Here is a 27,401-nt window from a genome sequence, read left to right as displayed (position 1 = left end):
CTTCCACACTAGATGGTGTGCTTTTGTGACTTTCAAAATTACACACACAAAAATCTTGTATGTGCGCATGCGCGATTGCCCTCGCGCGCATGCCCGTGCCCATGCCGCGCGCATGCCCATGTCCGTGCCCTTGCGGGCCTGCGAGCACTGGCACTTGAGCTGAGGACCCGGGCGCTGTCTATGAGCTTGTTTTGTGCCCCACCCCTGGAGCCACAGCTCCTCTTCTATTCGGGGGGTCAGTTGGAGACAAGAGTCTCACAGATGTTCCTACCCAGGCTGGCGTTGAACCGTGATCCTCAGATCTCAGGCTACGGAAACTGTTTAGAAACTGGAAAGTGCTAGGCCTCAAATCTACCCCCACAAGTAACGGCTGCCAGAGTGAAGCTTCTGGAAAGGGATTACCTCCCCCCCCTTCCTCCTCCCCTCCCTTCCCCAAGAGCGTGGGCCAAAGGCTGCAGGCACCTAGCGGCCTTGTGCGCATGTGCACCGGTTTTCAGCCAATCAGCGAGGCGCCTGGCAGGAGGCAGGCAGGGCTTTACTGCCTCCAAATTCGTGCTTCGTCAGAAGCCAGGAGGCAGCGGCGAAGCCGGGTCCCACGGTCCGCTGCGGAGCTGCGGAGCTCCGGCAAAGCCGGTGGGGACAGGGCCACCTGTGAGGGGAACGCTGTGGTTGGCCACTGGGTCTTTTTTATCCAGATAGGAGGAGGAGTTCGTTCAGCAGTTGCTGCTGCTTGTCTGGTTGTCCAGTCAGTCGGTCCGGTTGCCCTGCGGCTGACTTCCCGCAGCCACCCAGGCCTCTGGCGGGAAAATGGAGGCCAGGGCCTGGGCCGGGCCAGGGGGCGCCCCAGGGGGTGTGGGAAAGGGGATGGGAGCAGCAGGTCAGGCCTGGCATGCCCCAGAGGGTTTTACAGAGTTGGGGGCACACCGGGTGTTGTTTATATGTTTATAGTCTTTATGATTTATGTTTTAAACATTGATATATTTATAGAAGTAAAAATAAATTTGTTACATAAGTTTTCTATGTCAGTTAATATGTTATCTAATTATAACTTTGTAATGAATGCCTTAGGTAATGTATTATTTGTATGTAACTACGTAAAATTTATTATATAAATGCATGTATAGCATCTGAAGATTCTAATGTTTTATTTATTTATAGTGTGTTTATACATTTATTTTATGATTATATGAGTATATAAGCATACACATGCACACACACCTGTGCTAAGGATGGAATCCAGGGCTTCCTGTATGCTAGGCACATCCCCAGCCCTGTAGAACTTTCTAGATTTATGTTGCCATGCGTGTATTTGTAGCATGCTTATAATCCTGCTAGCCACCGCGATTTTCCTCTGAAATTGAGATACAGACTAGATTGCTACAGATTCTTCATAAATTTGAAGGTGGGACTAAAATTCGCATCTTCTGGTCCTTCTGTAAACACTGAGTCAGAGTTGATGTAGTTTATTATATTCTTCCTTCTTTTTCTTAATGAGTTTTAATTTGTTTACTTTTGGTTTGGTAACATAAATGAGGAAATATGCAAATAAGATCATCCATATTTGATACTTTGTTTTATTAGATTATAAATTGGTAAGTTTGGATTCAGTTGAGTTTATTTGCTTTTGTTCTTAAGTCAGAAAATACCGAAGGATGGCACCCTCTGGGAGGAAAAAGCATTTTGAGAAATCTGGGAAACTACCAAAGGAGAATCAGCTTATAAAAGCCTATAACTTTGAGAAAGAAGCTAAAAATGCCAGTAGTTCAGAAGAGGATTTTCCCCAAGGTACAATGTATCTGATGCTGGGCATTGGTGGTAGTCTTACTAATTCACTTATCTGGAACCTGTTTTAGTTTAAGCTAAAAAACTTTTAGGCATGTACTATCTCATTTGATCTTCTATCAGTATCTTCTATCAGCATGTTAGAAATTTTTATCACATCTCTAGCCTTTGCAGTCATTATTCCCAACATGTTGCAGAAGAGTTTGTGATTTATTGTGATCTTACCCCAGAGAACTTGTTCCTTATAAAATGGTCATATAGCTAGGTGCTGGAGGCTCATGCCTATAATCCTAACTACAAAGGAGGCTGAGATCTGAGGATCAAAGTTCAAAGCCAGCTTGAGCAGGAAAGTCTATGAGACTCTTATTTCCAATAAACTATTCAGAAAAAGCCAGAAGTGGTGCTGTGGTTCAGTGGTAGGGGAAGCTCAAGAGACAGAGCCCAGGCCCAGAGTTCAAGCCCTAAGACTGGCAAAAAAAAAAAAAAGTCTTGTATCTGGATTGAAGTTCATTGAATATGTGCTTTAAATGCACACTGGCAAAATTCTTGAAAGACTCCTTATCAAAATAAAATATTTTCAAAAATATTTTCATTTGTTGTCAATACAGAAAGGCTTCCAGTAATTGATAAACGTGGAAAGAAAAGGCTTTCTGAAGGAATTGCTGAAGATGTGGGGTAACATATTCAAAATAATTTATGTGTTTAGTTAAAGTACTTCAAGAAAAACTTAGTTTTTTTCAAATACTATTGGATGAAAAAATGTTTGGCCTGTGATATTTCTTCCAAAATAAGAATATTTTAAGAACCCTTAAGTTTGTTTTTGTTTTTGTTTTTTTGGTGTGTGTGGCAGGGAGGAGGGCTGCTAGGAATCAAACCTAGGGCCTGGTGTATGATGGTGAAATGCACCCAGTCTTAATTATTTTTAATTATTTTTTTCACAGGGGTGAAGTGCAGACTATGCTGGAAAAATTTGGAAGTATGTTTGTTTAGATATTTGTGTTTAAAATGTTTGACACCATAAAGTAATTTATATAATAAGCTAATGTTAATCATTATTTAATGACTTGTTTTGTTTCCCAAATGGAATTATAAAAGAAAAATAGTTGGGAAAAAACCCTTACATTTCCTTGTGCTCATAAACTAAGTGATATACACAGTAGCTTTCTGTGCATCAGTTTTTCATTTACTCAATTTATTTTCTAGGACTCTTCCTGTATTCCCTTTTTTAGGGAAGACAGTGTAAATTCAACCTTCCAAAATAACTATTGTTTTTACATTAATAAACTGTAGTTGAAAAGTAAAGACACTTACAACCAAGAGGAGGTTTACAATTAAGTTTTACATAAGATTCTGGGTTTTTTTTGCTTAAGCATAAGTAACAATACAAGTTATCTTAAATGTCTTTCTGATTGTTGAATGAATTTTACCCATTTATGTTTACTTGAACATGTGGGAATAAAATAATTTTAACATTAAATTTTAATGAATATTTCCAATATAGTTGACATTAACAGAGCTCTTCTTGCCAAGAGAAAAAAGCTAGAAATGTATACCCAGGCTTCTTTCAGAAACAGTACCCAGAGGATTGAACAAGTTTGGAGAACACAACAAGAACAAAGGTAAGGCAATTCTTTTTAACAGCTGTGTTTCTATCATTTCTTAGTCTAGATTAGTGTGTGGTACTTTTGAAAAATATCACCTTCTATTTATTGGCATCTTTGATAAAAATAGTTGGCTTGATTTATATCTAAGCAGGTAGTTCTTACCTTACGCCTTACCTTATAGAATGGAGGTATTTCTTAGAATTCAGGAAAGATAGCTTTTTTTTTCTTCTAAATAACAGTTAAAAATTTTTTGTTATTAAAATGTATATTCATTCCAGAAATATACAACTTAAGTAAAAACTAAGTGTCATAGAAACTATTGTTTTATAGTTAAATGTTTGACATTGTAGGGTAGAAAAAGGCCAATTTTATATTGTAATTTGTATATTTTAACTCATCATTTATGCTAAACTTTGCTATGCCTACATGTGAAAAATTAGGTGAAATATTTCTCCTGGGAAATCAGTTAGCACATCAGAACTGGTATTCAGTAGAAGAATTAAAAACTGAAGATAAAATTACCTTTTCTGGAATATATATGGAATATTATATATATGGAAAATGATAAAAACTCAGTTTTCAAGAGCTAAAATATATGAGAGAACTTTTGTGTTAGCTTGTAAGAAAAAATACTTTTGAAATCTATGCATGTCTACTTTTACTTCTTGGTTTTCTATCAGAATTTTTAAACTGTTTTTGTTATGTTGTTCCTTTTGATAGTATAAAATACATCACTGCACTTTGTTTTGGGAGTTTTTTCATATTGGTTTGACAGTCACAGTATACTTTATGTTTTACAGGCAGAAGATTAGCAAAGAATATTCTCAGCACTTTCAAACTTTGTTTCAGCAGTGGGATACAGATGTGAAGAAATCTGGGGAACAAGAAGAAAAGCTAACTGTTAGTGTCACAATTAACACTGCAATTCATCCATTACTATAACTAAAGTCTTAAGCAGGAAAGGAGAACCTAGCTTTGTTTGTACTGGGCTCATGGAATTGAGCCAGGTTCCACTACACATTGCTTATTATGCATTTTAGTCTTGCTCATAAAAGCCACTGGTCTCTGTTGCTTATATTGGTTGGGATTCTTAGGTTCAGGAGGATTTCCAGTTTGTCTAAAAGAACTCAAAAGTAGTTTAGCTTTGGACACAGATGAATAGGAATAGAGAATGTTGCTGGCCCAGTATCATCTGAGCTGTATTGTGATAATTCTTTGGGGGCTCTCAGTGTCATGTTGGGTATTGAAATCCTAGACTTTGGGGCTGGGAATGTGGCTTAGTGGTAGAGTGCTTGCCTAGCATGCATGAAGCCCTGGGTTGGATTCCTCAGTACCACATAAACAGAAAAAGCCAGAAGTGGCGGTGTGGCTCAAGTGGTAGAGCACTCACCTTGAGCTGAAGAACTCAGGAACAGTGCCCAGGTCCAGAGTTCAAGCCCCATGACTGACCAAAAAAAATTGTTATTAACTACATTTTTTTCTTCTATATTTGTAGAATGTACTTCGACAACAACAAAAGATTTTTCAGCAATCTAGGATTATTCAGCACCAGAGACTGAAAACACTTAAACAGTTATATGACCAGTTCATAAAGGTATGCTGTACTTGGAAATGTGACTCAGTCTTTAAAAAATGTACATAAGCTTTTTTTCAAGTTTATGGAAAAAACATATTGCTTATACATTAAAAAAACTTACATTTTAGAAATCATTGTTTCTTACTGAAATGATAAATACATCTCTAGAATGCTAATGGTTTTGTGGAAGTATTGAAGACAAGAAATGATAAACTGGGAATTTTACCTACACATGTATCATGTACCAAATCCATACTTTGGTTACAGTCTTTAACATGAAGTCTGTAAATCATTTCTGTATAGTCTTTTTTTTCTATTCTCTGTTTCTTGTTTGTTTAGAAGGTATTCAATTTAGAATTTAATAGTAAAGTCTTCAGATTCTGGGCTTTTTCTCTGGGGAAGCTTTTTTTTTCTTTCCTGTAGTGCTGGGTATGGAACTCGGCCCCATATACTAGACATGCTATCACTAGGCTACATCTTGCCCTTTCAGGAAATATTTGATTACTGATTCAATATCTCTATTGAAAACAAAAAGGAATATACCCAATTGAAATTATTGAACTTTTGGCTGGGCACTGATGGCTCACACTTGTAATTCTAGCTACTTAAGAGCTGAGATCTCATGATTGCACTTTGAAGCCAGGCCAGGCAGACAAATCTGACACATTTTTTTTTTTGCGGGGGGGGGGGGGGGGGGGGGGGAGGGGGGAGGGGGGGGGGGGACAGTCCTGGGGCTTGATCTCTGGGCCTGGGCACTGATCCTGAGCTTTTTTGCTCAAAGCTAGCCCTCTACCACTATGAGCTGTAGCTCTACTTCTGGTTTTCTGGAGATAAGTCTCACAGACTTTCCTGCCTAACTTGGCTTTGAACCTCAGATCTCAGCCTCCATAATAGCTAGGATTACAGGCTTGAGCTATCTGGCTTTGAGAGACTATTATCTCCAATTAACCAGCAAAAAGCTGGAAGTGGAGGTATGGTTGATTTGGTAAAATGGCAGCCTTGAAAGAAAAAGCCAAACAAGAGCCCCTAGTTCAAGCTCTAGTACCAACCTACATACACACACAAAGAAATGGAATATTTGTTTTCAAGTGTATTATAGTTTAATTTTTGCCAGTTCTGGGGCTTGAACTCAGGGCCTAGAGACTGTTCCTGAGCCTCTTTGTGCTCAAGGCTAGCACTCTACCACTTGAGCCACAGCACCATTTCTGGGTTTTTCTGTTTATGTGGTACTGAGGAATGGAACCCAGGGATTCATGCATGCTAGGCAAGCACTGAGCCACCTTCCCAGTCCTTACAGAAGCATTTTATGGCATATCTGATTTTACTATTGCAGGGGCCAAAAATAACTTTATACGATAATTTATAGTGGTGAGATAGCTCAGAATATAATAGACGGTCCAAGTAGAGAATTTGACAGCTCGCTGTAATGTTTCCTGCTAATATTTGTTAGTTAATATGAAGGTTTGACAAGGTATTAGAAAATATTTCTTTGATGTTATCACTGGCTCTTCCATCTCTTTTTATCTTTCATACTCAGTCATTACCAGAACCTATAGTTTTTACCTTTGCTATGTCCAATATTTCTGTAATTAATGTTCTAATTCAGGATCCCCAACATTCTTTGCTTTTATTGCTAAAATTCTTGATTTCTTTGTTCTCTAGCCCAGCCTTAATAGATCTTATCTTTCTAGAATATCTCCTTTTCCTGAAAAATGATCAGTTCTACATTTTTAGAGATCCTTGTGACTGATTTCTTTTTGAGCTTCATTACATTTTCCATTATTCCCCACCTTTATACAGTTGGTGGTTTTGTTTGTTTTTAATTGGTCATGGGGCTTGAACTCTGGGCCTGGGTGCTGTCACTCAGCTCTTCAGCTCAAGGCGCGACTGGCACCTGGCTATACAGCTCAAGGCTAGTGCTCTATGACTTGAGCCACAGCGCCACTTCTGGTTTTCTGATGGTTTATTGGAGATAAGTCTCAGGGAAAAAAAAAAGTCTCAGGGACTTTCCTGCCAGGGCTTCCTTTGAACCATGACCATCAGATCTTAGTCTCCTTAGTAGCAAGGATTACAGGCGTGAGCCACTGGTGCCTGGCTTTTACCTCCACCTTGACCTCAACAGTTCATTAACCCACTGCTTGACACCAAGTATACCATCAGTGTACTTTTTGTAACTATATTTGATTCATGTCTGATCTATTTTACTTTATAGTAGGAATTTTGGTTTTCATATTAAAATATTTTTAACTTGGAATAATGAGTATTATTTGAATATTAAAAAATTCCTTTGGAAATTTAGTAAATATAGGACCTGAGATGAAAAAGTTACAGTTTATAACTACACTTTGTGTTTTAGAGTCTGGAGGATGTTGAGAAGAATAACGATAATATGTTTACAAGCACACAAAGTGAACTTAAAAAAGAAATGGCTTTGTTGCAGAAAAAAATTATGATGGAAACTGTAAGTTATTATACCTCTTTTAGTTTTTCTGGGGGTGTTTTACTGAGGTTTTGAACTCAAGGTTTTGTACTGGCATGGCAAGTGGCTCTACCATATGAGCCTCACTACCAGCCATTTTTGCTTTTGTTATTTTTGTATAGGGTCTCACTTTTTGCCCAGGCCGGCAAAAAGTTACAAGTTTCTCATGTAGTTGAGATGAAAGGTGCAAAGCATTGTGCCAGCATTATATTGGTTGAGATGGCCCAAGTTTATTATTGGTTTATTGGCCTGGGCTGACCTTGAACTGAGATTCTCCCAATCTCAGCTTCCTGAGTAACTAGGATTACAGGCATTGAGCCATTGTGCCCAACTAAGTTACTATATTTCAAATTAAAAAAAAACCGTAATTATTACTGTAAGCGTTGAAATATTTTATTTGCTGAAATATGTATAACAACTAAAAATTAAACAAATGTTTCATATCTCCTTTCATGAAACAGCAGCAGCAAGAGATGGCAAGTGTTCGCAAGTCTCTTCAGTCCATGATATTCTGATGACTCTTTGAAGAAAGAACTTGAACCTGAGTAATATAATTATAAAGTTAGCTGAGAGGCATGACTTTCAAGTAGTTTAGACATTCTAGTTGAAATTAGTATACTTTAATCAATAGCTTAAGTACAGAACATCTCTGTTAACTTCCACATAAAATCCAAATATGTGTCAGCCAGTCCTAAATTAAATGTATCACGCTTTTAAGTAGATCTAGTTGTAATTGTGACTTTTTCTAAAACTGTTAATTAGCTTTTATCAATAAAGATTATTTAAATTTAAGTTTTGGCCTCATATATCTTTATCAGTCCCAAAAGATACAAAGCACAGGAACAGAAGGCTACTTTTGTTTTTTTGAGACAGAGTCTCCTATGTTGCTGAGACTGTTCGCAAATGCTTGGGCTCAAGTGATCCTCTCCTTCAGTTTCCCAAGTAGCTTGGACTATAAGTATGGGCCACTATACGTGGTTTACATTGTTGTTCTTTAAGGAAAAATTACCAAGTATTACATGTGTAGCCTTTTCTATGTATTTTCTAAAAGTATTGAATACTGTGTCACTTTCACAAAGATCAGTATGTCATTTAATTGGGCTTCGTCTGTAAGTTTTGTTGAGCATACCATGACCATAGCTAATTAATTATGGGTTAAGTACTTCACATCTGTCTTCAAAGATAATTTACAGTTTACCTTGAATGTCTTTTCAGTCACTTAAACTCTGGGCCTGGGCACTGTCCCTCAGCTCTTCAACTCAGAGCTAGCGCTCTACCTCTTGAGCCATAGCACCATTCCTGGTTTTCTGGTGGTTAATTGGAGATAAAAGTCTCACGGACTTTCCTGGCTGGGCTGGCTTTGAACCATGACCATCAGATCTTAGACTTCTGAGTAGTTAGGATTACAGGAGTGAGCCACTGACGCCTGCCATCTTTTCAGTATTAATGTTTAATAAACATATTCACTTCCAGACTTGAACAATTAATTTTTGATGCTTTGTCTTTTAAAATGTGTATTTGCATACAGAATAATTTTAAGAAATTGTTTAATAAATTTTAAATTGTTCTAACATTTCTTTGAAATATATCAGTTAAACTGATTATGTTTTGGCGAAATTACTTTCAATTTTAGCAAAATCATTCAGAACAACATTTCCCTGCTTTTCCATGCCTTAAATTCTAAGTTTTGCCTCTATAACCTTTACCTTAGTCTTCATGCTTTCCAAATTTTAATAAAAAGTCCACACACATTCTATTTTTCTGTGATAATTTATACAGGAAGGAATTAGTCCTCTACTATTAGCATATATTTAACATTAAGAGGACATGACTTCTATTTTATTTTTATTTTTTGTCTTTTTTGAGTATTTATTATGCCAGGGATCAGACACAAGTATGTACTCTTGCACTGAGCTGCTTCTCTGGCCTGGAGTATAAATCTTCTAAGTACTAGTTAAGTTCATATAAGAAGGTCCAATTATTTGAGAAGTTTTGCCAGTAGTTAGAGAGGCAAAAATAAATATTTGAATATTTCTGTGTACGTAAATCACATAAGTATATTTTTCCTTACTTCACATAAATATTTTTCCAATGTCCACTGTTTTTTCAATATGCCTTTTTCTTATGAATAAAGTACATGTTCATTATGCCTCTATTTTTCTGTTTTATCATATCAATTACATATGGAATGGTTATATATATATAAAATTAGAAATAAGGTCAGATGGGAGTCTGAAGATTTGGATCAACAAAGACCTTTGTGATAGGTATAAAGGATATTTATAAGATAGTATAATATATATTATAAAATAATACTATAAGAGTATTTTATAAAAATACAAAGAACTGGGCTGGGAAAGTGGCTCAGTGGCAGAGTGCTTGCCTTGCAATGCATGAGGCCCTGGGTTCGATTCCCCAGCACCACATAAGCAAAAAGAAAAAAGCCGGAAGTGGCACTGTGGCTCAAGTGGTAGAGTGCTAGCCTTGAGCTGAAGAGCTGAGGGACAGTGCCCAGGCCCAGAGTTCAGGCCCCACAACTGGACCAAAAAAAAAAAAAAAAAAAATACAAAGAACAATCTAAATATTTTTAGCTGAGAAGAGAAAGATAAGAATCAGTACCTAATGTACTTAGTGATGAATAATTTATACTTATTGTATTCTCTGTTACCATCTGGAATGAGTCAATGAGCAATCCAAGTAACTGGGTGATATTTAAAAGGATGATATTTCTGCCATGTTTTCATTGGTGAGTATTTACATGTCAACTGGTTTAGCTCCTGATTTGATCTTCATAAAAAAGACCATTCAAGACTATCAAGGAACTAGTTAGTTACCCTTAATTTATAGAAATATATGTTTTTCTGAATAGTTATAACTCATTTCACTAAAGACACATTACAAAATCCCCACAGCCCTGTTAAATTCTAGGTCGTATTTTAAAGCAAGTATCGTATTATTATGCCTTTTTGAAAAAAAGGTTCGTATGAAAAAAACACTTCTAAGACCATCACTTGATTCAATCACAATATCATAAGTCAAGCACTTTTTTATGCAGTGCTTATAATCTTGCATTTTAACTTTTTTGCAGTGTGTGTCACTGCCAAGCTATCTTGTCACTGTCAGGACAGCTAAAGTTCTTTAAGTTCTGTATTTTTATGCTTTCGCAATGAAACCCTCAAGTGTCTGATCGATATTCTGTAGAAACAAGGATTGCTATTTAGAACTGTAGGAATTCACTTCTTATCCTCAAGATTGAATTTGGTTTTTGGTCTTGCTTCTTGTTAATTTATAGACTATCTTACTGATAAAATCTATGATCAAAACTGAAGGTTCATGACACATAACGAGGGCTTCATTGCTGAAATAGACATAATGGAACCTACAGAATTTATATTTTAAATAACCTTATTCGATAGTATACTAGCCTCCTGCATAGGGGGATTTCCTTCACTCCTAGGTTCCCCTAACTGCTTCTCCTCTTTTCCTTGGCTTATTAGTCAGTCAATATGCTTGTGAACCTGTTCAGGTGCTTGATGATATGAAGTCTTGAAGATACTTAGATGAAGGTGTCTTGAAATTTGCAGGCATAAAGAACTAAAGTATATCATCATATCAAATGAAGAAAGGACCTTAAAAACAAAAAAATACAGAATAGATTATAGTCTATCTTTTCTAAACTTGCAGCTGTTACTGTCCCCCCTTTCCCCCAGTCTCAAACATTTGCCACCTAAAATTCTTCACTAAAAATATTCGATTTTAAAGTATATATTTATATTGAATATTTAGACCTCATTGTAGTTTTCAGTAACACACAGAACAGAAACAAGCTCGACAATAAAAGGACTTGAATACAAAAGTTAAGAAGTAACAAAACCCAAATATTTGGAGTCATGCTCTCAACGTCTGCTGTGAAAAGATTACACAAATTCCCTACTATAAGTCATTATAATTAATACAGTTTTGGTTCCTCTGAGGTTAGTCATAAGAAAATAAAGGTCAGGAAAAGACACCATGGTTGCAGGAGGCATGTACAAAATTGATGGTGCTCAAAATTAAGGTCTCAGAAGACTACCCACAGATGAGAGTCAAATGTTTTCCTTTGGAAAATGAAGGCCAGGAGGAAAAAGTAGCCTGTGCCCCTGGAGAAAGAATTTGTACTCATGGAAAAAAAATTAACTAGCCTTTAAAAGCTTTGTTAGTTTTTTTTGGGAGGTGGGGGGGGGGGGGGAGGAGGGTGTTGGTCCTGGGGCTTGAACTCAGGGCTTAGATGCTATTCCAGAGTTTTTGATCAAGGCTAGAGCTCTACCACTTGAGCCACCTCTGGATTTTGAGTGGTTAAATGGAGACTAATTGGCTTTGAACTGTGATACTCTGATCTCATAGCTCCCAAGTAGAAGGATTACAGACATGAGCCGCCAGAACCTGGCTTTTCAGATTTTTTTTTCATGTTTGAAATACGAAGCACTTTCCCAAGGGATACCAGGGAGCACAGATGTTTTGTTGGACGTGTGTGTGTGTGTGTGTGTGTGTGTGTGTGTGTGTGTGTGTGTGTGTGTGTGTGTGTGTGTGTGTGTGTGGTCTTCTACATAGTTGTTTTTTTTTGGTCGGTTGTGCAGCTTTGAACTCTGGGCCTGGGTGCTGTCTCTGAGCTCTTCAGCTCAAGGCAAGCGCTCTACCACTTGAGCCATAGTGCAACTTCCGTTTTTCCAGTGGTTAATTGGAGATGAGTCTTACAGACTTTCCTACCCAGGCTGGCTTTGAACCGTGATCCTTAGATCTCAGCCTCCTGAGCAGCTAGGATTATAGGCAGGAGCCACTGGCGTCTAGCTTTCTACATAGTTTTAAAGAAAAATTGCATTTGAGTGTTTCACTTCTCTATCACTGGCGCAAATAAATCAGGCCAACAACTTACTACAAAATAGGTGCTTGTATTTTTTTTTGGGGGGGGGGGAGTTTGAACTCAGGTCCTTATAGGTGTTAAGTAGGTGATTTACTGCTTAGCCATGCCTCCAGCCCTGTTTTGCACTGTTGACTATGTATTCTGAGCTGGAGGGCGGGGAGGGGGAATGACTCACTTCCTGCCTGGGCTTGTTCCTGAACTTTAATCTGCCTATTTTAGGTTTCTCATTGTTGCTGGGATGACAGATGCATGCTACAGTCCAGCTTCCCCAAGTTGAAATGAGGTCTTATGAACTTTTCCTCCTTGGCTGACTGGAAATGATTCTCCAGATCTCAGCCTCAAGTATAGCTTAGGATAAGTATGTGCCGTTTTCCCCGCTATGGGTTGAGAAGGGCTTCCTGAACTTTTCTGCCCAGTCTGGCCTCAAGCCAGCCTATTCTCAGCTGCCTGGACAGCTAGAATTACATGTGCAAATAATCATGTCCAAGCTTTAAGCTTAAAATTTTAACACCTGACAGTTAATATTATTCATTTGATAATACATACCAAATTCACTAAGATAAACCATTTATAGGATTTTCAGATACATTTTTTTTTTGAGTACTGGGGTTTGAACTCAAGAGTCTCATACCTTCCACGTAAACCATGTTCCCAGACCCATTTTCAGAAATTTTGAATAATACCCTATTTATTAATTTGGATTGCTTGGATCCATAAATATTTACAGTAGATATTAAAATGACTCTAGTTTTCAAACACTCTTTGTGTGTGTGTGTGTGTGTGTGTGTGTGTGTGTGTGTGTGTGTGTGTATGCATGCATGCTGGTAACTTAGGCTTAAACCAGGCTTGCAGTCTAGCGTGGCTTTTTCTAAACTATTTCCTGAAAACTTTAATTGTTCACTTGAAAGGAGCAAGAATTATATCTCATACCAGCTTGGTAAGTATGTGATCATAGGAAATATAGATGACATTTGAGTATATCACCATAGGAAGTACAGATGACCTTTGAATGGCTATGGATGAAGATTACTCACTCTAGAAGTTTATTGTAGGGGCAGGGAAGGTGGCTCAGTTTGCCTTGCATGCATGAGGCCCTGGGTTCGATTCCTCAGCACCACATAAGCAGAAAAAGCCGGAAGTGGGTTATGGCTCAAGTGGTAGAGTGCTAGCCTTGAGCTGAATTGCTGAGGGACAGCGCCCAGGCCCAGAGTTCAGGCTCCATGACTGGAGTGCCAGTGGCTCACGCCTGTAATCCTAGCTACTCAGGAGGCTGAGATCTGAGGATCGCAGTTCAAAGCCAGCCTGGACAGGAAAGTCTGTGAGACTCTTATCTCCAATAAACCACTAGAAAACCAGAAGTGGCGCTGTGGTGCAAGTGGTAGAGCGCTCGCCTTGAGCTGAAGAGCTGAGGGACAGCGCCCAGGCCCAGAGTTCAAGCCCCACAACCAACAAAAAAAAAACCCATATTCTCTATTGCATAATCATTTTGAGTAGAAATAAATCCTTTCTTAGCAGAATACAATCAAAGTGAGCATACATCCATTGCTTGAGTGATCATTATTACAAATCTACACCCATCAAAGGCCACACAGACGCATACGGCTGCTTACTCCTGGCACACAATGGTCTCAGGGTCTTTTCTCAATGTTAGCTAAAGGTTCTCATGCGGAAGCAAGTGTCCACCTTTGCTATTACCTTCTGTAGCGTAATTAAGTCAGAGAGTCATTTGGGCAAAGTGTTTTTGACATCTTTTTTCTGATTTGGAGGAAGAAAAACAGTGATTTTGGAGGGACTAGATATGCAACAACTAGGAACCTGACCCCCAGATATGCATGCCATTTCTACACCCCTCATACCTTTAGAAAAACCATTTTAAATATCCAGAAGTATTTACTGTATGAAGGCAATGGATAATCTCACTGAAATGCTTCTTAAAAGACATAATGTGGGAAGTGGTGGTGTGGCTCCAGTTGTAGACTGCTAGCCTTGAGCTGAAGAGCTCAGGGACAGTGCCCAGGCCCAGAGTTCAAGCCCCACAACTACCACCAACAACAAAAAAAACCCAAAAAACAAAAAACAAAACCCCACATAATGTGATCTAATAGCAGTTAAAAATAAATGAATAAAAATCAAAAAAGTACTTACCATTGCTATCCATAGAACAATATATTCATCTATAAAATTATTAAAGTACTGGTCTAAAAACAAAAGACCTGGCCCAACAAAGACAGTGTCTTGAAGATACAGTTCACTTTTGGTCATGTGAGCTATCTATAAAAAAATAAAAACAATTTCACAATTAAGTATTTAGATATTTTGGTTCTAATTTTCAGGACACGATTATTAGTTTGCTGTTGAGACATAGAGACCTTATCATTTCACACCTGATAAATATACTTATTTACATATCTATGATTAGATAACTTATTTAAAATTTCTAGTATTTAAGTTCTTTGATACTTTTAGAAAGTTGCGATTGATCATTATGGTAAACCAATAACAATATAACACTTAGCTCAGCTTTACTCAGAGCATAAAAATCTGTTTTTTTGTGGTACTGTTACCACAAAGGAAAACTGATGTATGGTATACTTTCCAGCTTTGTGTGTGAGGCCTAAATATAATATATATATATATATCTTTATATTTTTTAATTTTTAATTTCATTTTGGTCAGTCATAGGGCTTGAACTCAGAGCCTGGGCACCATCCCTGAGCCTCTCAAGGCTAGTACTCTACCACTTGAGCCACAGCACCACTTCTGGTTTTCTGGTGGTTTATTAGAGTCTCATGGACTTTCCTGCTCCGGGTGGCTTTCAACTGTGATTCTCAGATCTCAGCCTCCTGAGTAGCTAGGATTACAGGAGTGAGCCACAGGTGCCAAGCCCATAATACTTAGGTCTCAGCCTCCTGAGTTCTAGTACTATAGGCATGAGTCACTAGTGCCCAGCCTAAGGACAATACATGAAGAATCATAAAAGATGTCTTACCACTAATTTTTGTGCAATTTTAGCAAAGACACACCCAAACATTAGGGTATAAAGACAAGGATGCTTTTCAAACACATTAGTTGCTGATTTTTTATAGATCATTATTGCCAGTATAATGATGAGTCCTATGTGGAGTCCGGGTGACAAGACACTGGTACCCTAAGGAATAAGCAGAATATTTGTGTCAGCATCACATTTTAACACTGCATTTATGAAACAACGCAAATAGTCTGGAGAGGGGGATGTTGTTATTAAAGGAATTTAATAACTTTAATTAAAAATTCATAACTGAGTTCTGCTACAGGTCTTGGCAGTGGGAAGCAACTCCCAGGCTGACTGCCCTTTGGAAGGTGGCCAAACCCCACCTCGGATACAAAGTCTGTCACTGCCCCTTGGCAAGGAGTTACCTAGAAGTCAACATCAATGCACATCGAAGATCCATGGGGATTTTTATCCACAATTTTTTTTTTTGGGTCCGGTTGTGAGGCCTGAACTCTGGGCCTGGGCGCTGTCCCTCAGCTCTCCAGCTCAAGGCTAGCGCTCTACCACTTGAGCCACAGCACCACTTCCGGCTTTTTTCTTTTTGCTTATGTGGTGCTGAGGAATCGAACCCAGGGCCTCAGGCATGCAAGGCAAGCGCTCTTCCACTGAGCCACCTTCCCAGCTCTCCATGGAGATTTTTTAAAGTTTTAAATATATTAGACATTTTTTGGGGGGGTTGGTCACAGGGCTTGAAATCTGGGACTGAGTGCTGTCTCTCAGCTCTTCAGCTCAAGACCAGTGCTCTACCACTTGAGCTACAGCATCACCTCCAGTTTTCTAAGTGGTTTATTGGAGATAAGAGTCTCACAGACTTTCCTGCCCAGGCTGGCTTTGAACCTCGATCCTCAGATCTCAGCCTCCTGAGTAGCTAGGATTACAGGCATGAGCTACTGGTCCATGGCGTATGAGACACTTTTGACTGCCATTTTTACAGAACTGTTGATATGGTATACAAGAGTTCTAACTCTTTCACGGAAAATACATTTTTCATAAGCGCTCTCTATACACCAATGGCTTCTGATCTGGAGAATTACTGTGGAGGACTGGGGATATGCAGGCTCTTCCTAGGTATGCAGAGTCACCCCTGGAACATGGTGGCACTCCAGCCATGCAGACTCCTATGGAGGAGGAGAGGTTGGGGCTCCAGGCAAGGATCACTTTTGTGGGACAATCCACTGACCACATGGCTCTTTGATTTTCTGCATCCTGAAGGAGCAGAGATTTTGAAAGGATACAAATGGCAAGAGCATCTTGTGAGGAGCGCCCTTCAGAAAAGTGCTCCATTAACTTGGAAGGACAAATGGGAGATAGAATAAAGAAAACATTTTCTGAACATTTCATTTTGTGTAAAATACTAAGAATCTAAAGAAGAATATGATGTGGTGCATTGATGAAAGAAGTCTGCAAACCTTAGGCGTGCTTTTCAAACTCCTACTAGACCCTGAGAGTATACAGATATTTAATAACCACACATGTCTCATTTCAGTTTCATATGTGCATGCTTTACATCAATGAACTAAAGATTAACAGACTCATCCTACATCAACTTTACTATATCAAAGGACAGTCAAAATAACATTTTTTGCAAGTGTGCATATACACATGTGAAGATGTTGAAATAAAGCGTATCTTACCAATTCTATGAAATATCACTGATTTTAAAGAGTTCAAGTCTACCTTGGTTCCTTTCTACATCAGTACTTTCCTCACTCCCTTTTGTTTTGCTTTCAGACTACAAATAATAAAACTTTTTTTTTGTGAATCAGGATTTTCTCACTGTTTACCCTAAAAAACAAACTGAAATATCACTCTGATGAACATAGATGCAAAATTTCTCAATACAATTCTGGCCAACTGAATTTAAAAAATTCATACATTATGATGAGATGTGACTCATCCCAAGGATGCAAAGCTGGCTCAACATATATAAATCAATAAATGTAATAAAACACATCAACCGAAGTAAGGCCAAGAACCACACAATCATCTCAAAAAAGTTTTTGACATGATCTAACATCTTTTTTATGATAAAAGCTCTGGAGAAGCTGGAAATACAAGGAACATTCCTCAATATAATAAAGGCTATGTATGATAAACCTATAGCCAACATCACACTTAATGATGAAAAATTAAAACCATTTTTTCTAAAATCAGGAACAAGATAAGGATATCCACTTTCTCCAGTCCTCTTCAATATACTGAAATTCCTAGCAAGAACAAATAAGGCAAGAGAAAGATATAAAGGGGATTCAAATAGAGAAGGAAAAAGTAAAACTACCCTTATTTTTAGATGACATAATCCTTTCTTTCTCTATTTATTTATTATTTCTCTTTTGTCCAGTTGTGGGCTGGAACTCAGGGCCTGGGTGATGTTCCTGAACTCTTTTTGCTCAAGGCTAGTGCTCTACCACTTTGAGCACCCCTTCCATTTTTTTTTTTTTTTTTTTTTTTGAGCAGTTAACTGAAGAGTCTCATGGGGACTTTCCTGCCTGGCTTTGAAGCGTGATCCTCAGATCTCAGCCTCCTGAGTAGCTAGGATTTACAGGTGGGAGCCATTAGCACCCCTCTATAATCCTATATTTAAAGGACCCTACAGACTCCTCCATCAAGCTACTAGAGATGGGGAAGGACTGGCAGGGTATAAAGTCAGTAGCTTTCCTGTATGACAACAATGAGAAGATCGAGACTGAAATTAGGAAAGCAATAGTCTCCAAAAAAAAAAAAAAAAATTAGGAATTAAACGAAGATGTGATGGACCTCCATAGTGAAACTTAAAGATTTCAAGAAGGAAATCAAGAAGGATTGGCAGAAGATCGTGAAAACAGCAATACTTCCCAAAACAATCTCCAAATTCAATGCAATACTCATTAAAACCCCAAAATCATTTTCAATAAGAAAGAGAAAACAATCCAGAAATTCATATGGAACCATAAAAGGCCCCAATGTGCAAAAGCATTCCTTAGCAGAAAAAGTAAACTTCAATCTTTGCTAAAGAGCTATAGTAATGAAAACAGCTTCGTACTGAGGCCTGAGGACCAAGAGAACAGAACAGAAGTCCCAGAATAAACCCAAAACCTACAGCCATCTAATATTCTATAAGGGAACCAAAAACATAAGCTAGAAGAAAGAGCAGTCTCTTCAACAAATGGTGCTGGGAAAGCTGGATTTCCACATGCAGAAAACTGAAACTGAACCCTTACCTATCACCTTGTACCAGCATCAATTCAGAACAGATCAAAGACTTTAATGTACGACCTGAAAGTATTACAGGAAGGAGCAGGAGAAACATTAGGACTCCATGGCACAGGAAAGAACTTCCTGAGTAAAGATCCAGAAGCACAACAACAACAAAAAAAAGACTTGATAAATGGGACTGCATCAAACTAAAAAGTTTCTGCATGGGGAAGGACACAGACAACAAGCTAAAAAGACAGTCTACAGAATGGGAGAAAATGTTTGCCTTCTACACATTAGATAATGGCCTTATATCAGAATATGTTAAAAAATTAAAACCTCAAAAATCAAACAACCCAATTAATAAATAGGCTAATGAGCTAAAGAGAAGCAAACACGGCCAGTAGACACATGAAGAAATGCCCAACATCTCTGTCCATAAAGAAAATGCAAATCAATATAACACTGAGGTTCTACTTCAGGCCAGTTACAATTTATGAATTATAGAGACTCCTTTGAAGTTTTCTTGAGAGCCAATTTGTAAGTCATTTAAAGAGTATGAAAACTTCTTTGAAACTAAAAATAATCAATTTCAGCCAGGCACTGGTGGTTCACGCCTAGCTACCCAGAAGGCTGAGATTTCAGTTCAAAGTGGCTTGAGCAGGAAAGTCCATGAGATTCATTTCTTGAACCACAAAAAGCCAGAAGTGGAGTGGTAGCTCAAGTAGTAGAGCACTAGCCTTGAGCATAAAAGCTCAGGGACAGTGCCCAGGCCCTGAGTTCAAGCCTCAGGCCCAGAAAAAAAAAAGATACCTCTCATGTTTATTACTTATTAATTAAACCTGGCTCCAAGTAACTGTTTTGCAAAAATCAAATCCACTCTGAAAGTATATAAATTTTTAGTTACAGAACTAAAGGAATGAAGACAATATGCCACGGCTTAAAGAAAAATAATTGTTATGAGATGATATAACTGTAGTAAGTACTTATCTGCCTATGTTGGATACATTGTAGGCAATGACAGGCTTTTAAAAAAATGTAGGTATTGGGGCTGGGAAGGTGGCTCAATGGTAGAGCGCTAGCCTTGAGCTGAAGAGCTGAAGGACAGCACCCAGGCCCAGAGTTCAGGCCCCATGACCGGACCCCCCCCCCAAAAAAAAATGTAGGTATTGCCAGGTGTCACTGGCTCACGCCTATAATCCTAGCTACTTAAGAGGCTGAGATCTGAGGATCCTAATTCAAAGCCAGCCTGGGCAAGAAAGTCCCTGAGACTCTTATCTCCAATTTACCACCAGAAAAGCAGAAGTGGTGCTATGGCTCAACTGGTAGAGATCTTACCTTGAGCTGAAGAGCTCAGGGACAGTGCCCAGGCTCATAGCTCAAGCCCCATGACTGTTATAGGTGGGAAGTCTGACTCCACCTAGAAGCATCCAAAAAGTTTACAAAACCAAATAATATGAAACTAGTATGGGTAAGGTAGAAAGAACACAAACACAAAGTATAATTCAACACTAATTAAGATTAAAATGTTTCTTTAGGATGATTAGAATAGTATCTTTAATTATACTTCAGCAAACTTCCAATAAACTTTACTTTATAAATAACAGATTGTCCCATGTGTGAAACTTGATCACCTTGCCTGTCATCCACTCGCGAACTCCCTAGTCTCTTTGCTCTTCATAGTTCAAGGCACAAAATGCAAGAAAACAAATGGAAACTGTTCCATGAGTAGTTAAATCGGATATCAGAAAAGTCTACCTAGAGCAAGGCTGTGGGTATAAGAGAACTACTTTATAGGAAGTACACATTGCTTTCAAATGCTCCCGTGCTATGTGTACAAAAATAAATGCGTTAAGATATTTAGTTTTCTTTCTCATTATTGCGTTTTGACCTATATGCTCACATCTCTTTGTAACTGATCATAAATTAACACTGGACAATGATGAAATCAACGCCTTACTGCTATAGTAGATCCATTCTTGCCAACGCCCCCGTGGAGGATAACATGGAAATAATTTGAACAGGAAAATATCGCTCCACCGACTACTCCAAGAACTGGAAAGATCTTCAGTTTGATTTCTAGAATGGGAATCTTCACAGGGTAGGGGAAAGAAAGAAACAAATAATTATGGAAATAGAAGTGTTATAATGTGGCCCTGTATAGCATATTACCATCTTCTTGTATTTAACCCTTACCTCCTGGACTAGAAGTGGTAACTGGGTTTTTTCTTGTTGTTGTTGGTTTATTAAGTAAAAATCAGATTATTCATTTACAAAATTATGATCAACATTTAATCACATAAGCCTTCATCTGACTTAACTAACTCACTGGAATTTTGTAGTCTTGAAAGGACTGCTTCTAAAGGGAAGGCAGACTTCGTGGTTTCCCTCATAAAGGTGACAACTACCATGTGTGTGCATGCAGGAAAATGCGTGTACTCCACATTCAAGATTAAACCTCTAGCAATATATTTACCTGTTGGTCAACTGCTGTTCAAGACAAGTTCCAAAGGCAGCAAAGGATTTAAGAAAAGAACAGGAACAATGAATTGCCAGAAGCTACAGGCTATCCTATTTTGAAAAAAGACTTTTTGAGGAATTGTACCAGAATCTGTGGAAGCTACAGGCTGACAACTAAATGTAGAAGACCTACATCAAAAATAAGCACCCTTATTTGTGAGAATAAGCAAGTGTGTTCTCTTCCTAGTACATTACACACACACACACACACACACACAAAGTGAAACAATTTTAAGACTCAATTCCAAATTCAAGTCAACCATACTTGACTTAATGACCAGAACTGTCTAACTGCTTATGGGTATCGGCTGCACAGCTACCGCAACACCTCTCCAGTCTGCCATACAGACCACACATCTACACAGCAAGGTGTGTGAATGTCCTAGGGTCCGCCCCTGTACTTTAAAGTATGCTGCAAGTCTACTTCTGAGCCTAGTCATACAAACAGCGCTCGGCAATTCAAATACTTAAGGGCCAGAGAGAAATCTTTCACTATCTTTTAAAATAGAATTTGTTTCTCCAGCACAGTTTTAGATTCATGGTAAAACTGACTAGATATTAAAGAGAGTTCCCACACACCTCCTGTCCCCATCCCTCTCAAAACAGGCCCCAAAGAAGCATCTGGGAATAGTGGATCCCCACTGGCATGTCATCACCACCTGCAGTTCATACGTTACCTTTCGGTTCAGTGTAAGTGTCATGCAGTCTACGTACCATGAGAAATATATAATATAAATATATCTAGTGCTATATTAGTTTCCAGAATCATTTCATAGTCCTCCAGTCTCCCTCCTTCCCCTCACCTCTATCCAACTCCTGGCTATCGCCAGCCCTTCTACTGGCTTCATGGTTTTATCTTTTCCAGAATTCCATATGGATGGAATAATAGTGTAGGTAGCCAGTTCAAATTGCCTTGGCGCTCGAAGCCTTTAAGTCTCTTCCACATCTTGATAGCTCATTTTTCTTTAAGATTTTTTTATTAGTATACATCAGTTGTACAAGGGGGAGGTTACTGTGACATTTTCATTCATGCTTACAATGACCTCCATCCATATCATCCCTGCTATATAAATTTTAATATATTTTAGACAGAAGGGCAAATAGTCGCACTTACCGTATAGTCCCATATTGTTGCTCCTCCAAATGTAGACAACACGAAGACGATCACTAAAGCTACCTGAATCTCAGTTACATCCACTCTAAGAGGAAGGACAAAAAGCAGGTCAGCTGTTTGGAAACAAAATTCCTAAATGCAGAAGCCTCTATTTTCTACTTTATAGAGTTCTGCAAAGTTTGAATTTTTTTTACTAGCATATAAGAAGGGGTTTTTCATTGTGATCATTCCACACATGCATATACTATGCCCTGAACACTTCACCCCCTCTGCTCTCTCCCTTATACAACTCCTCCTTCTTATGACGTTCCAACAGCTCTCACCACTCCATTTTTATACATGCACATAAATGACTTCAACCATATTCATCCTCATTCACCCTCTTATTAGCTTTCTCCTACTAGCACTCTCTCTTGCCTCTTGGAAATAAGAAAAATTTTCAATAATACATAATCAGATTAGGGAAAATTCTTAAAAACTCCTAAATCAATTTCTTTCATAACACTGGGGAGTTTTAATGGCTTTCCTTATGAAGGTACTAAGTTACTATAACCTTAAATAGTCACATAAACATTAAATCACTACATTCCACACACACATTAAATGTTTCTCCACATTTACACATTTTTAAATCTCTCAAAAAAAAAAAAAAAACAACCCCATTTGGCAGATAACACCAATCCCTCTATCTACACTGCTCAGCAGCTGCCCTAACTTTTCTTATTAATCCATAACCTGGCTGATTACAAATTAATGTGTATTTCTAATTTCCTCCTTCCTTTGTATTTGCTGTTTAACTTGCTGTTGTATGGACTTCGGCCCCATTATTCTACTGACATTGTTTAAACAAGTGACTTCTAATTTTTCAGATCTAAGGGGTACACTTTAGTAATTATCTTATACAACTCCTTTATAGTATCTTAAATCTAGATCATTCCCTCTTTGAAATGCTTTGCCACACTTTTATTTATTCCATGTTTTCTCCTGACTTTCTTACCTTACTAGAACTCCTTCCTAGCTTGCTTCTCCTTCCATATCCAGAATTCCCTCTACAACTTTTTATCTACATATTTTTATCTTCTTTTAAGACTATTATCCACAGGCCAATGACCTCTAAATCCTATCTCTAATTTACATCATTTTTTCTTGAGCTCCAATTTTTTTTTTTTTTTTGGTTGGTTGTGGGGTTTGAACTCTGGGCCTGGGCCCACTATCCCTGAGCTCTTCAGCTCAAAGCGAGCGCTCTACGGCTTGAGCCACAGGAGATAAGAGTCTCACGGACTTTTATGCCCAGGATGGTTTTGAACAGTGATCCTCAGATCTCAGCCTCTTCAGTAGCTAGGATTACAGGCGTGAGCCACTGGCACGTGGCTATCCAATTTTTTTTTTTTTAATTTTAATTTTTGCTGATCCTGGGGCTTGAACTCAAGGCCTAGACACTCACTGTCCCTGAACTTTTTCATTGTTGTTTTGCTCAAGACTATTGCTCTACCACTTGAGCTACAGCTCCACTTTTGGCTTTTTTGGTGTTTAATTGGAGATAAGAGTTTATACTTTTCTGCTAGGCCTGGCTTTGAACCGTGATCCTCAGCTCTCAGCCACCTGAGTAGCTAGGTGCCCAGCTGAGCTCTAAATTTTTCTCTGGGTACCTACTTCACATGTCTGCCTGTATGGTCCAGACTTTAGATGCTAGAGTAGTTAACACTCTGCGAATATACTAAGTGTAGGGATTAGATTAAAAAAGAAAAACATGGAAGAAAACATTTCTCTACTGGGTTCTTTTGGGGGCAGTTAAAAGGAAAATCATAACATAACTAAAAGGAAAATATAAATAATGAGAATATTTGTAATATCATCAGCACGCGAACTAAGTAAGGTTCCAGGCTGCTGGGAAAAGTAGTGAAGTTAGTGCCTTGGTCAACTTTATATTACCCGGGGTGCTTTGTGGAGGAAAAGGGGAAAAGTACATTTATCTGTAATCTGTTGTCTATCATATGAGACTTTAAAATGCTTTTTCAATGCCTGCATTTGGAATGGCTGAATACTCGCAAAGGAAAAGAACTCCAGAATCAACACTTGCTTATTATCAAGGCTGTACTCACGTCAGTAAACCAGAATTATGCCATTAGGTTTCCAGGGCTGGGATAAGTGGCTGGAAACCACCAGGACAGCAGATGGGACTGCGAAGCAAGCTCTCTAGAGGACCTCAAGTGAGGTCCTCGTGAAGATGAAGCTGGAGCCTGGCTGCGCACAGCAGCACGCAGGCCATAGATTCTAAACTCAGCTTTCATCCAAACTAAGGGACAAACTAAGTACATTTCAACTTCCTGCATCTAGGGGGGAAAAAAGAAGCTGAAAGGATATTATTATATTAAACTTGGTTAAATGAACAAGTTCAGTTCAATCCTCAGTTCCAAAAACATAAAATGATGATGTTCTTGGGAAGAGGATGGGTGGAATTATTCACCAAATCTTCAAACTCTGAGCTGCATAGAGAATTCTGGAGCATGAAGGATGCCAAACAAATACAATTCTATTCGGTGTGATAATTCATAAGCTTAGAGAACTCTTTCATGGCTCCAAGTTTTAAAAAGTTGAATGAAAAAGTCTTAAAAATGCAAGAAAAGCAGCGTGGTGGGACATTATCAGGGTATGGCCTTAGTCCCCAGGCTGTTACCAGGGAGGATGATTGAAAGGAGTACAGTTTATTACCAGTACATAATAAGAAAGGTTTACAAGCAATGGAGAATGTTGTGACAATTTGAGTAATATTTTATCTGCTGAATCAAAGCAACATCGGGGACTGTATTTTAATAAGTCAAAATTTTGCTTTTATTTATGTTTGTGCCTGTGCGGGGTCCCCAGGGCCTCATGGTCCAGCTTTTTGCTCAAGGCTGGGACTCTAACACTTTAGTCATGCCTCCACTTCTTCTTTTTTTTTTTTTTTTTTAGCAAAGTGGAAAAGCATATTTAGCAGCTTAAATGTACCCACGAAACAACATTTCCAAAGTATATTATGAGATTGTTCAGCCTGGTCTCTCATGCCTATTTTCAGACACTATAAAAATTAAACCCCCAAATTGACAGATTTTTCAGGAAATTCATCCTGGCTCCATTTGGAGCATTTCCAGAGGGCTGGTGCTTGGCCTTCACAAAGGTCCTTCTTGTAGCAGGACCATCAAACTGTCCTCTTCAGTCCCCCCTGGCACTTTTATTTGGGCAAAGTTAAAAAAAATAAACCAATATACCACTTAGGAGAAATGGTTAGACTCCATATTTAAATGGCTGAGCCCCTGGGACACCTTCTTTGCCACTTCAGCTTGGAGCTTATCCATTCAGCCATTTCCCTATGGCTCTAGTACTTTCCTCACTCTTCTGACTGGAATACTCTTCCCTAGCTGTGTGGCAGTGACTCCTTTTTGCGCCTCCAGTTCAAGGCTCTGAGCTGGAAGTAACTAAATGCAGACGTTACAGTAAGGCCAGAAATACAAACTAATTCATTTCAGAAAGGTTATTTATTTATTTTGCTGTCCTGGGGCTTGAACTCAGGGCCTGGGCACTGTCCCTGAGCTTCTTTTACTTAAGGCTAGCACTCTACCACTTGAGCCACAGCACCACTTCTGGGTTTTTCTGTTTATGTGGTACTGAGGAATTGAACCCAGGGCTTTATGCATGCTAGGCAAGCATTCTACCACTAAGCCACCTTCCCAGGCCCCAGAAAGATTTTTTAATGATGTTAAGGAATCAAAAAAAGTATGTGAATAATCACTAAATAATGACAATTAGCCATTATTTTATTACTCCACTTTCTCATAGCAAGTTTAACAAATAAAATGCAGTAGGCCATGCAAGGCTGCTTTTCTATTTTGTCCTATCTTAATCTACAAGGAGTGTGGTTTGTGAGTTTACATAATGACCTTGAATTTTACCTGGAAGTGGGGGGGGAGGGGCGGGCGGGGAAAGGGGAGTGATCCTTAGGCACTTGACAGGTATTTAAGAAATCAGCTTAAAGCTCTCTTACACTAAAGCTCTCTTTGGTGTTCCTGAAAACCTAAAGCAAGCCATGAAGAGTGGAGGATCTACAAGCCCAAGGCCTGAGTTTTAATCCTGGTCCACCACTACTACGGGCAGCACATTTGTACAGTGGAGGCAGTACCCTCCTCCTCGGTTAACGTCTTACACACAGGTAAGGCACTTGGTGCCCAAAGCCTGCAAGGAAATGCTTAGCAGGCAGTAGCTCCAATGATTCCACCATTGAGAGGTTTCCCTCTGCTAGATGGTCCATGGCTTCCAGTTTCCCTTGTTGATCAGTAACAAAGAGTTTTCTCAGAGCTTGTTTCTCCTGTGCAATAGTAAAACAGAACCAGCGGCGGTGGGAGACCAAAGCTGAGGATGCACGGAGGAGAGCCGGGGAGCTAGGGGGGAAGAGGGGACAGTATTCCTGGGCCCGGAGCACGAGGCCAAGCAGCACCCACAGCGTAATGTGCAGCTCGGGCATGTGCAGGAGCTCCACCTCACCCTGCCAGAGGCCACCACTGCCCCTTCTTGGTGACTGTGGTTCGTGGGGTCCCCCCCTTTTTGGACAGTTGATGATTTGACCAAAAAAAAAAAAAAAAAAAAGGCTTTGGACTCCATATCACATTATTTATTATATGAATCAAACACTGCTTATTTAAATATCTCATATCCTTTTTTTTTCTATAAGATTCACATCTTTCATGTTTCCCTTTTCTGTCATTTTTTGGTTAAGTCTGGGCTAGTAAGCTGGAGAAGAAAAATAGTGATTGTCAAATAATGTAGCTATCACATGTGGAACACCTAAAAGACTTCAGTAAAAGGTGCAGCCTTTATAGACAGTCCAATAAATTAGAACTTCCCCCTTTCATATAGACAAGTGCCAAACAGATTGTGAAACTGAATAAATGTACAAACTTATAAAAACATACTTACTTTCCAAACCTCAACACTCCTGAAACGTAAGTCTGCCAATGAGCACAATAAAACATAAACATCCCAATAAAAGAGCAAAAAAACAACCAGTCAGGATGAGTTCCTAAGCGAACAGCAATTGAAGCTCCAACGGCCATAAATACTGAAAGAAACAAAATTTAAGAACCATTGAGATATAAAAATAATCAATGACATAACTGTCCAGGGAATTTTAGGGGGCATGGTCCTGGCATTAAAACAAGGAATGCTTAACAAATTAATTTTTTTTTTT

General features: G+C 38.7%; 2 protein-coding genes across 4 annotated transcripts in view; one reads left to right on the top strand and one right to left on the bottom strand.

The window, feature by feature from the left end:
• Nucleotides 1-557: 557 nt before the first annotated feature.
• Nucleotides 558-7,956, top strand: Sycp3 (synaptonemal complex protein 3). 2 transcript variants are annotated; one of them, XM_042693281.1, is made up of 9 exons: nucleotides 558-633; nucleotides 1,636-1,785; nucleotides 2,391-2,457; nucleotides 2,724-2,758; nucleotides 3,284-3,401; nucleotides 4,187-4,286; nucleotides 4,882-4,980; nucleotides 7,319-7,423; nucleotides 7,903-7,956. In XM_042693281.1, the coding sequence occupies exons 2-9, from the start codon at nucleotides 1,653-1,655 to the stop codon at nucleotides 7,954-7,956; spliced, it is 711 nt and encodes a 236-aa protein (XP_042549215.1). In that variant the 5' UTR covers nucleotides 558-633; nucleotides 1,636-1,652. The 2 variants fall into 2 exon arrangements, with proteins under 2 accessions (XP_042549215.1, XP_042549214.1); XM_042693280.1 differs by lacking the exon at nucleotides 7,903-7,956 and having other exon boundaries at nucleotides 574-633; nucleotides 1,640-1,785; nucleotides 7,319-7,498.
• Nucleotides 7,819-27,401, bottom strand: part of Chpt1 (choline phosphotransferase 1) — a 29,970-nt gene continuing 10,387 nt past the window's right edge. The window contains exons 3-9 of one of the 2 annotated variants that reach the window (XR_006149522.1): nucleotides 27,131-27,272; nucleotides 22,181-22,265; nucleotides 20,507-20,638; nucleotides 15,331-15,489; nucleotides 14,487-14,612; nucleotides 10,867-11,070; nucleotides 7,819-7,982 (exon numbers count right to left, since the gene is read on the bottom strand). Coding sequence is in view for 1 of the 2 variants with exons in the window: in XM_042693278.1 (XP_042549212.1) it covers nucleotides 7,938-7,982; nucleotides 10,960-11,070; nucleotides 14,487-14,612; nucleotides 15,331-15,489; nucleotides 20,507-20,638; nucleotides 22,181-22,265; nucleotides 27,131-27,272 (800 nt within the window). In the remaining variant the exon portion in view is untranslated. The remainder of the gene's footprint in view (nucleotides 7,983-10,866; nucleotides 11,071-14,486; nucleotides 14,613-15,330; nucleotides 15,490-20,506; nucleotides 20,639-22,180; nucleotides 22,266-27,130; nucleotides 27,273-27,401) is intronic. The other variant, XM_042693278.1, reaches the window with a different exon arrangement.

This window comes from Dipodomys spectabilis, unplaced genomic scaffold (assembly GCF_019054845.1).
Source record: "Dipodomys spectabilis isolate Male_0828 unplaced genomic scaffold, ASM1905484v1 ptg000163l, whole genome shotgun sequence".
NCBI lineage: Eukaryota > Metazoa > Chordata > Mammalia > Rodentia > Heteromyidae > Dipodomys > Dipodomys spectabilis.
Note: the sequence above shows the minus strand (reverse complement) of the source record. Positions and strands in the feature narration are given on the sequence as shown.